Source organism: Neophocaena asiaeorientalis, unplaced genomic scaffold (assembly GCF_003031525.2).
Source record: "Neophocaena asiaeorientalis asiaeorientalis breed wild unplaced genomic scaffold, Neophocaena_asiaeorientalis_V1.1 scaffold703, whole genome shotgun sequence".
NCBI lineage: Eukaryota > Metazoa > Chordata > Mammalia > Artiodactyla > Phocoenidae > Neophocaena > Neophocaena asiaeorientalis.
Genome location: NW_020174434.1, coordinates 4294567 through 4305826, shown reverse-complemented (window position 1 = coordinate 4305826; position 11260 = coordinate 4294567). Strand labels below are relative to the sequence as shown.

Sequence of the window (11260 nt, the reverse complement as noted above, 5' to 3'; positions counted from 1 at the left end):
CCGAGCGGGTACTAAATCTCTCCACACTTCAGCTACCTCACAGGTTAAAATGGCGATGCTGATAGACTGGCGCGAGGCTAAGGCGGGATAACCAAGGTGAGCGCTTCGCGCTCCTCCTGCTGCGGGTGCCCAGGACATGCGGCCTCCCTCCTGGGCTGTGCTGACCAGCTTCTTCCGGGGAGCTAGGCTCTCCCAGGAGCAGGGCTAACACCAGAGAAGCATCTAACCCTTCTTCATCCTCACCACATGACCTTTCCCACCAGACAGGAAACACTCTACCTAAGCCGCCCTAATTTAAGGCAAGAGTGAAAATGCCAAACCCTTAACGCCGAGAACTTCGAGTTCTCATGTGCTCACAGTAGTTTTGGCATTAATTTCCTCAGGGTGGGAATTAAAGTGAAATCGAGAACTTGGCATGGAGACGTGTGTTAATCAAGGTGCCCTTTTAGGGTGTCCCATCTTCCCAGCTGGCTGGGGACTGAAGATTCTCCGAAGACACCAGGAAGTTCCCAGCAGACAGGGACAGCTGGTTTGCCCTGCTCACGTTCAGGCAGGGCTGGGAAGGAGCCTGGACAGATGCAGGGGCGTCCACCTGCTGGAGGCTGGGGCGGTGGTACACGAGTCCTAACATCCCTTCCAGCTTTGAGGGTCTGTGGTCCCTCAGCAGATGCTGCACGGACATCCTCTCTGGTGCCTGCCTCACACCCGCAAGGAAGCGGCCTGAGAGCTCTCTACTTGGCACTTCGCATGCACCCCTTTCCGGACTGTGGGTGCTGCAGTCCTGACTGCCAAGCAGAGGAGGCCCAGCCTGCACCCAGCCGTTTACCTCCAAGGGCATGTCCTCGACACGGGCTCAGAGGTCACCAGGGGAAACACCGCCCCTTCGTGAGAGCGGGCCTGCTCTGGCAGTCACCACTTCTTTGCTGTCTTGACTTCTTATTCTATTTGAAAAGAGGACTTCCTCTAAGAGCCAGGAAAGCCACACAGCCCTCCATCAAGAACGTTCTGACTGGATACAGACCAAGCCCCGAGGCCCCATTTGGAACGCGTTCTGCTTTTTATTCAGTTCAGACTTCACATGAATTTGAAGGGTGAAGGGGCTCCAGGGATTAAAATAAACCATTCGTCACTTGCATGTTTTATTTCCCAGTAGCTTGACTCTTTTTATATGATTTGGACTTTGGGTTCCATTTATGGTTCAGACACATTGGCCAATAGATAAAAACTACAAAGCGAAGGGTCGTATTGAAATCCGCGAGTCTGGCTCAGGGCGCCGCTCACTTCTGCCTGCTCCACTTTGCTCCGCTTTATCCCCTCCCCCACCTTCCATCTGCGTGTTTCCCACGTCTGTCATCTAACTGCCGGCCTATCTACCCTTTACTGCGTATCCGACCTTCCTCCTAGAACACACGCCGCTCACGGCAGGGCGCCTGGGGAGCCCCAGTGCCTACTGCGGTGCCTGGCTCCTCAACACATGAACGTGGGTGAATGTGCTTCCTGTCGTCAGTGGGTTGTCCTTGATTATAGCCGCTACTGCTCAGGACCATGAGTGTTTCAACAGCAGGGTATGCACTTAGTGGATACCGTCATTTCCATTCTGGCACTTGTAGTAAGAGTCCTACTTAAGCTCAAAATTGAGTATCCCCCAGGCTATATACTAAAGCCAAGGTTCCGGTCTTTCCATATCTGTTTCTGTGGCTCGGGTTCTCACTTTCTAAAGACATCAATATTCTGTTTTGACTTAAAGATGAATAGTTATCAATGGCTTAATACACTCTCCCCTTCAGAAAGCATTTCAATTTTAATGACAATTTTCAAGGAGACACAAAGATGACACTTGTAGGCTTGGGGACATTGTAGCAGAGAAAATGTTACTGGATAGGAGCGCACTGCCTGGTGTTTCTGTATTTTCTCCCCATGAACTGCTCCTACTTCCATGACCAGAGTTATAAGCTCCTGGTTGAGAATTTGCTTTCCTTCTTGTTTGGTATTTCCAACCTGGAACATTTAACTATATAAATTATCTCATCACAGAAAACGCCAAGTTGAAACATCTAACCGCTGTGCATCACGTCATTGCTTCCGTCTTATCGAATTTTCAAAAAGGGAAACAGAAAGGTGAGAACTCACGTTTACCTGAAGGAAGACAATGACAGCTGCTGTTGGATTCTGTGATGGAAGCCACATAGCACGATGTCGGGACAGTTCTGAACAGTTACAATCAGAGGGTTTCTACAGTCCCCAGGGGCTTGTCCATGGTCTTCGTGGAAATACAGGGCAAACTATTCTCAAGAATCCTGTCTTTGGATGCTTGTGTGGATTTGTGCATAAGCCACTGCAGGACTGAAAAAGAAGCTGGCCTGGCTTAGCCAGATCAGCTAGAGACTGGACTTCCCCACCGGCTCAGGCCGACATCTCCAGTACCAGCAGATACAGAGAGCAAACCTGCTGTACGTAGAGTTTGCCTTCACCAAGGAGTTAACTAACGGGAAAGGTTACAAACTATACTCTCATTTTTATCTTTGGACCCAGTTTACAATGATAATATTAATAAACCATGAAGGAAAGAAATTTAAGCAAAAGACTGACGAAACAAAGAAAACCAACGTGCTAAACATTCAAACTGTTTTTACTGCATTCCATCTCCAGGGAGAACTGGAGACTTCGGACACCACATGGCTCTCCTGGGTCAAATTTTAGAATGCGCTCCTCATTTCTACTGATAATCTGCTGAGATGATATTAGGAAAAGAGGGAGAAAGCCAAAGATTTGAGTAATTATAATAAGCAGACTCTTGCCTCAGTTTTTCCACATGGTACAAATTCATAAAGTAATACTAAGAATGATAAAAAATACTTTACTTCTTTGATACAGAATATACAATTTTGCACTCATGTCGCAAGTAGCGCACAGAAAACATGAACTCTATTCAGAAACAGCCATAACAATTGTCTGGGCCTGATATCTTACGGAGTCACCAACTACAGCACTGCACCTTTAACCCACTGAAAAGGGCAACGTTTGATAAATCCTTCTTTGTATTCCAGTGTCAGTGACCAGCAGTTTAGAAACTATATGCATCAGTATATAGTGAGGAAACTTTCCAGTTACATAAATACCTTTCACTCTGAGGCATTGCTGATCTGTACCCATGTATTAATGAAATAGATACTATCAAGATATTTTCCATGCTGTATCCATAGTTTTTTCTCTCCATCGTGCTTAATCATGTTATCTGAGAAGCTATTCTTTTGTGAAGAAACTATTTTGCAGCAATAGTGAAAAGCAATTACAAGCTTTTTCATTCAGATTGAGCTACACAGTTTGATTTTCTCAAAGTCACTCAGCAAATTGGGGTAATTCAGTGACCCTAACCTCTGGCCTCCAACCACACCCTCAGGCCCGGGGCTTAGGCATGAATCTGAACGGACAAGAGGGAGCGTTAACCCCTCCTGCTGGAGTCTGGGGATACCCTGTTCCTGACAGCTCCTTCCAGGAGTCGCCTCCACTGAAGTGCAAATGCTTCTCAAAGATCTTGGTGCTTTTAAATGGTAACCAATTCGTTTTTCTCTTTTTCATCTATTACATGGATGGTAGAGTCCACACCATTTTGATCTCAGATAAATCTGAGCTAGGTTTCGGTTCATCCTATTCTGACAATAGAAAGGCACATAACAATTTTACTTAAAGCATTCACATATAAAATTAATGGAACCTGTAAACAAGGGAACTGCATATATGAAAAGGTCCTTTAAAGAAAACTCCTCTCATCTTTGACATTATCTTTAAACTAAGTGTAATCCAGTCAACAGCAGAACAGCAGCATTTTTAAAAAACAACAGGGGAACATTTCTTAGAGCAGGGAATCTTTGTCTTTCTAGAGACTACATTGACAGAGGTACATCCATCAGCCAACAGAGCCTCCCCAAATGCGCATCTGTGTTTTACCTAAAAACAAATCCCTAGAGTACAGAGCACTTTATAGAGTAGTGAACACTCTGCTTACAGTCAAATTTGGAAATTCAATTAAACAACATACAAAAAGATAGTCAAGGACAGAATGATTTAAAATTATCCTGATAAAAACTAAAACCATACGAAGTGTGGGAAAACTATCCGAAGACCAGTAACTATGTAAAAATAAATATTTAAGTAATTCAAGGACATATTCTCACAGTAAAACAGTTACAAAAATAGAATACAATATTAAACAAATACATGAATATATCAAAATTGGTTTATAAAATATTTTACCACTGAGAAAACTATTTCTCTTCCCTCCCAATTCTTCCAATAATTTTATTCTTGAAGGGACATATTTTGACAAAACATTGTAAGCTTTGACCAGGTGACAAATTTTCTTTGGGTTGTCATCATCGACACAAAATTCCTCTCAGAAGTTTCTGAATCTGAAATCTATTTACTCTGAGTGCCATGAGCTGGTTCAGATTTAGGGTCACAGTAACTCCTTATGGACACCCAGAGGCAAACACACCCTTTTCAGAGAAGGGTGAAGCGTTGCCAAGTTTGGAATGATTGCCTGATAGGTGGGTGTGTGAATTAGACCAGAGAGCAGGGCACATCACTTGTCATGAGTCCATGTTCTGTCTAAACCGAGGCTTTTTATCCTTTTGGAAGCTGGGAACAAGAGAACCGTGGAGGCCCATATTCTAAACGGTGCTGCAGAAGAGGACCACTGCTGTTGATCTGCAGGAAGGAAGCTCCAATATTCTTCTGCCAACTCTCAAGGAACTGTCCAGGCACAAGAAAAGGTTTTCTAGCAGTATTTCAGCTCTTTATCTTTTACTGGTACCTCTGCATGTCTACAACCCAACAGGAGTGATGTTCACAGAATGACCTTGCAGCTCTCAAGTGGTTTTAAAAGTGCTTTCTGATTCACTTCATAAGATGATCAGTTGCACAGTTTGGGAATTCACTGTAGTTTACGGTGCAGTGGTGCTTAGAAATTGAGGTCTACATGTGAGTATGCAAGTGTGAGCCTGTGTTTGCCCTTTGTTAGCCATAGTATTTGTGTAGAATATAACTTCTTATGATCACAGAACTTTGATTTAAATGGTGCCAATCCACCCAATATGATTGAAGAAGTAAATACCGTGGCATTCGTGTTTGCTTTTCATGCTCTTTGCCTTTTTTTCTTTTTAAAATTAATTTAGATATCATCAAAATGTATAATTGTACCTCTTTGTCAGCAAGCCACTCAAAAAGATGCCCTTGAAAATATTTCCAAGCAGTTTTTCCCTCTTCTGCTGCTCTCTGGAAGCAAGGATAGGTCCACCTAACACAAGAAAATATCTTCCAGAGCTACAGCTGTGTCATAACAGTTATAACTCAGCTAATTTCCAAGTTCTATGTCCCCATCTTCTCCACAGCACTTCAAACCTTCTGAAACTGCTTAGGCTTCTTCAATGGTGTGCTTTATTCCTGGGAAAACAGCAATCATATGGACACCTGGGTACACTGGACAAAACCTGGCAGCGAGGATGTCCCAATCAACCAGACGTACTTCAAGGAGTCCCCACTATTGGGAAGGCTTGCTTCCTGAGGAGTAAGGAAAAAGCTGTCAATCAACACCATTCTAGGCAAAAGTTATAAAGCCAAGCATTGAACTACAAAGTCTGGTGCCTGCAGTTTTTGGTTTTGTGATATTTTCTGCATTTTAAACATCTCCTTTGCACATTTAAATTTTGAAAAGAAATCAGTGGCAAAAGCAGCTATCATCTGGTTTCTCTGCATCCATCTCCCTGCAGGCCTTTTTCTGGGGAAGTAAAGAAAAATTTCTTTGAATGTTGATTGGTAAGGCCAGTGCCCACTAGCACACAGCTGGACAACAAAACAGAACACAAAGCAAGCAGTACAAATAAATTATTAGAGGCAAACAGATTCTTTGCTTTCAAACTCAAATCTCTCTAAAAGGCCCAGGGGCTGGCCTGAAGACAGAGTAGGTAGCCTTATTACAGCACAAGCCACTAGCTTACCTAAAATGCACTTAGTTGGTGACTACAGAGCTTCCCAGCTAGTCAAAAAAGAAAGAAGCAGAAATTCAGGGGTGTCCCGGTTTGTTTGCGCTATCTCCCCACGGCATCTTTGCAGATGATGAGACAGTTCTACCCCCTAGCTTTCGGTTGCCCCACATCTATCAAAGAGAAATGTGAAGAGAGCTGGCAATGTCTGAGATTTTTGCCTTAAAACCGAACAATGTGTAGCCCTAATTAATTCAAAGGGCAAGTTACCATTCTAACAATTTTAAAATCAGTAACATTTATTTGGGCAAAAGATAGAAAACCAGAAACCTAAATTTTGGCAGGCCTATCATTTTAATGAATTGAATGACAGGAAGATGACTGAACACCAGTAGACAGAAGAGCAGTTTTCAGGAATTACACACTGGGAAACAGAATACCGAAATTATCCACATGTAACTATCTATCACTAATGGATCCCAGCGGGACTGCATGCAGATTCTACAAGTCATTCTCCAGCTCTGATATTCTCAGTTTTGGAAAGCAAATATTTTTACTCCATGGGGTAATAAATTTGTGAACCTCTTATTTAATTCTGGATGGGATATTTTTATTTTACTTTATAATGTCTCTATCTAGCAAGGGGACAAAAGCCTCCATATAAAATGTTTTCTTTTTTCACTTAGAAAGCATATATTTGTTCATCTCAAATTTTCTGAGTTTTCATGAAATCTTAAAATGAATCCGTACGGACTCCAACACAAACGTCCTGATAAACTAGAGAAAAATTACACCTTGTAGTCTTGCTTCCACAGCTTCCAGAAGTTATGGAATTAATCTCGGCCAAGTAATCCTGTGGGAAAAGGTCAGCTGCATTTTGTTCAAGCTGCCAGAAGACCCTCACCAATGAAGGCGAAGGGTCTAAGCGCTCTCCTGGCTCTTCTTCAGAGGAGGCCTTCGTGTCTGCGAATGGCGAGTTGAGGGGCCGTGATCATGGGCAGACATCGTCCCAGTCCCAGTGGAGCTGGAGAAAGGACATGCATTTCTTCCTCACAGTTCTCCGAGCAGCCAGCCCTCAGGTGTCCTGGGTGGAAGTTCAAATAACCTGAGCTGCTTCGGGTCTAGGAGGGTGAATTCGTAGAGAAGATCTTCACAGTGCTGGTGATTGCCAATGACATACAGAAAATTGGGCAGGTTCCGTGTCAATTCCATCTCCCTTCTCTGAGCAGTAATATGACGCAGCTCAGGATACAGGTGACACCCGTCCCCCACTTAACAAACAGGGTTATGTAGAGGGAGGGAGAGGGTGAGTGAGTGAACCTCTGTTCTGCAGAGGCTCACCCTGGCAGCTTCCTAAACCTGTGTCACTTTCCCTCTTGCCTCAACTACTTCTCTGTCATAAAAGTGAAAGTCCTTACGGGCTAACCAACCTTCTTAAGTCTTTCGCAGACTCAGACCCAAACGGAAAGGTCATTTGGACAGTTACTTTAGGGACTGAGCCCTAACCCCCGAGGCTTCACGCTGGGGCGCTGTGGGTGAGCGCGGCGCGGTCTTGCCGCATTAGAGGCGCGCTGTTGTCTTTTCGGCGCCAGCTTTATTTTGGTGTGTTTGTCCACCACTGTGTTACGTCAGCACTATTTGCACCGCCAATTTCACCGACACGCTTTGCATAAAGCACAGTGCACTCTGGCCACTTGGAAGGAGCTTATTTGTAAGTTTACTCTTTACATACTACGATAGACGACAGTTTGTTTGTTTTCCTTTTCTGGGTTTCAATCGTGCAACACAGACATACAGATTACTGACTATGTGGAATCATAAAGCGTAGAGGCTGGAAAGCATCTGCTACCTGCCTTCGTTTTACGGACAATGGGAGCCTAAGCTAGAAGTGCGGGAGTGGCTGCTACCAGAAGCACTCCCCACTCCCCACTGAGGGCTCCATCCTACACAACATCCCTCTGGGACATGCTGGCCTCTGCAGCTTCCTTCCTCCACATCAGGGCGTTCATGGCCAACCCTAACCCTGGCCAGCATTCACTCGTCTCAGTTCCCAACACAACCGGTGAAAAGTACAAGTTAATGTGTGTTTTTACTTTAAATTCTGACTGCCTATATACATTCCTTGGGGATTCAGGCTAGTGGAAATGCAATAATCCTCAATGAACGACAAGGGAGCACTTCAGTCATGACCCTTCTGAGTTCAAGAGAAACAATGAACTCCTCTGTTTTTGCGAATTGTCACAACCGTACCAAGACCATGGCCACTAGGGGAAGTCAGGCTTTTTCCAGGCCTCAGACACAGGTGAGCTGTGTGCATCATGTCTGTGGCAGACTCCCCACCTCGCTGAAGACTGATACCGTGTGTTCAATTAGTCATTTCAACGGCAGAAAAAATACTTCCACCACGTGAATTTCACAAACACCTGTAGCAGGTTGTCAGTGCAGGGTCAGAAAAAACAAGATGTTGCAATGTTTAAAATCTTGGCTCCCAAAGAGAACCCTGAAAAGGTACCTTCCCTTCTCTCTTCACCAGCCCCGGAAGTGCCCTCTCCACAGAGCTGACAGTGAGGATAAGCATTCCTTAGTTCCTCAGGGAAAAAGAACTTCTTGCGATCAACCCTGAGCTACTGACGTCCAAGGGGAAGAAATTTACCTCCCAAATTATCATCAGAGGCAAATAAAATACAGAATCACTGCCAAGCAGAACTCTAAGACGCTAGTTACGATCTCGTCCAGCTCCCAATTCAACAAACTGAAGCTCCTTCTCGCGAACTAGGCTGCTGCAGCGGCTCCCCGCAGGAAGGTCTCGAAACAATTTGAACAAACTTTAGCCAAATTAAGATCTCTGCAGCTAAATGAATGTCAAACTGCTGACAAGATCCTGTAGAGAAGTTCTCCTCCCTCCCACTTGGGTAAAGGCCTCCAGGAAGTGCAGAGCCTTCCTTTCTGCTGGAGGGGAGATGGCAGCCCCACCCCAGGGCCACAGGCTGACCGGTCAACTCACATCAAAGCTCTGGATGCCCACAGGAACTGGGGCTCTCAGGCTATGTTCAAATCAGGATAACTGCTGAGGTGTAAAACCACTTCCTAACTGAGCATTTATAATCCCAATCTCTCCACTTTTCACAATAATAGACCAACTGGGATGGTGTTACCTTTCCAGGCAGCCAGAAACCGCACACTCAAAAGAACTGGTGCAGGCCCTGCGGGGACCTGGCCTGGCGGCCCTTCTGCTCTTCAGCAGCGGCCACTCTGACGCAGGAGCCTCTGCGTCTCTATCGCTAGGGTCCCTCGCTACTTGAGAAGGCTGGATCCACCCGGCTCGATCACTCCCCAAGCCCTCACAGGCACGCCACACACACACCCCTCCCGGCTTCTCTGGACGCAAACCTCTGTCCGGGTCTCCCGGGGCGCAGCGGTCACGCCGGGCCCTGCAGCCCCTGGCCGAGGGCCTCCTTGGCCTTCTTACAGGTGTACAGCCACTTGATGATGCGGGCGTTCCTCTCGACCACCGAGGTGGTGCTGGGCACCTGCTCCGTGAGCTCTTCCTCCTGCAGCCCCTCGTCGCCGCCGCTGTGCCGGGAGAAGCCGCTGTCGGAGGTGGCGACGCTCACGCTGCGGACCTTGAGGGCGACGACGTCCGACCCGGCGGAGAAGTTCTCCCGCCCGAGCGCCTCCACCACCTCGGGCTCCAGGCCGCAGTACTGGAAGAAGGTGTCAAATTCGGCCAAGGACGCGGAGTAGCGCGAGCTGAGGTCGGACTGCGAGCGCTGCAGCCCCCGGTGCCTCGCCCCGAGCAGCTCCGGACCCCGGGGCGCAGCCGGAACTCTGGAGGGCGCTGGGGGCGCGGAGGGCCCTGGCACCGCGGGAGCCGCGACGGGGCCGGGTTCGGTCGGCGAGGCCTCCTGGGCCCCGGCCCCGCCCTCCTCTCCCACCCGGGACGTGCCGGGGGATCCCGGTGGCTTGTCCTTGCCCGGCCCCGGGAAGAGCTTCTTCACCAGGCCTCCCCTGGGGCTGTCGGCTCCCGACCCTCGGACGAACTCGCATTTCTGTCGGTAGATAACCAGCGAGTCCGGCCTCAGCGGCTTCCGCGCTATGGCCCTGCGCGCCACCGCACCGGGGACGCGCGCCGGGGGCCGAGGGTCGCCCGCCTGCCCTTCGCTCGCCCCGGGGCCGCTGCCCTCGCAAGCCGGGCCTGGGCCGGCTCCTGGCGGGCCCCGCACGTACTTGGAGCGGTCGGCTGCCAGCCTTTCCACCGCGCTCCTGCGCGTCGGCCCCGCCGGGTCCCGGGCCCGGGGGGCCCCGGAGTCCCGGGACAGGAGGCGCTCGCTCGGGGGCGCGTCCAGGGCTGGCAGGGCGCGCATCCTCGGGGTTCGACAAACTGCGGAAACGCGCTGCGGCCGCGGCGCCCGTCAGGCCGCCAGCCAATTCCGAAGTCCGCGAGGGGTGGGGAGCGGCTCCCCAGTTCCCGCCGGCCAGTCGGGAGCCTGGGCGAACCCGAGTCCGCGCGGATTGGCTAGTTGCCTGGGTCCCCGCCCCGCCGGCTCCTCCCCGCCTGTTCCCGCCCCCGCCCACACTGGCTCCGGGCAGCCAGTAGCCTGGAGGGCTGCGGGCGGACCTGCCCCCAGCGGGCTGCGCGCGGAGCCCGGCGCTCCGGAGCTGGGAGGGCCAGTCTGCGCCCCAGGGCAGAGGAACGGGGAGGGATCGAGTTGGTTCAGATCCAGGTATCCACCGCCTCCTCCCTGCCTGGGAGTGCCTCGGGTCCCCTTTGGACGCTGGCATTTCCGGACTGGGGGAGGGCAGAGCGGCTCACGGCCCCCCCACCCCACCCCGGCAGGTGTCTCGTGTCCTTTGAATTCTTAAAGTGACCTCAGCGTGTTTGGAAACTTAGGACTCTTTTAATTTCCTAAATCTCTACCTGAGCACTACTCTTAACTGTCAGAAAGAAGTCTATAAACAAGGAAAGGAAACGCGTCGCAGAACAGGTCCGTCTATGTGTTAGGTAGAAAGAACCCAGGAACCGGGTAGGGACCTGGACTGCGTCCAGACTCCGCCAGGCGGCCTACGGGGGGCCTAACCAGACCGGAGCACCTGGTGCCGGGACTCGCCGGAAAGCAGTGGTGTCGGAGGCGAGGCTCAGTGGATTTGGAAAAAAACCTGAACAAATTCCCAGAATGACTGCTGTTTTTACCGTAATCAGGGCAGCGGGGAAACCACGGGCTCACCGGGGTAGTGAATCAGCCTAGGAATGCTAAACGTCTAAGGCGAAACATTTCCAA

At 49.1% G+C, this 11260-nt stretch overlaps 1 protein-coding gene across 1 annotated transcript; it reads right to left on the bottom strand.

Moving 5' to 3' along the window:
• Positions 1–2841: 2841 nt before the first annotated feature.
• FAM110C (family with sequence similarity 110 member C) lies at positions 2842–10378 on the bottom strand. The gene is made up of 2 exons (XM_024756945.1): positions 9372–10378; positions 2842–5559 (listed from the first exon to the last, which is right to left on the bottom strand). Exon 1 carries the CDS (start codon positions 10343–10345, stop codon positions 9401–9403), a length of 945 nt encoding a protein of 314 aa, XP_024612713.1. The 5' UTR covers positions 10346–10378; the 3' UTR covers positions 2842–5559; positions 9372–9400.
• Between the last annotated feature and the right edge of the window lie 882 nt (positions 10379–11260).

Bases quoted from the DNA above. Each gene is read 5' to 3' on its own strand.
- FAM110C (XM_024756945.1), bottom strand. From the start codon at position 10,345: ATGCGCGCCCTGCCAGCCCTGGACGCGCCCCCGAGCGAGCGCCTCCTG.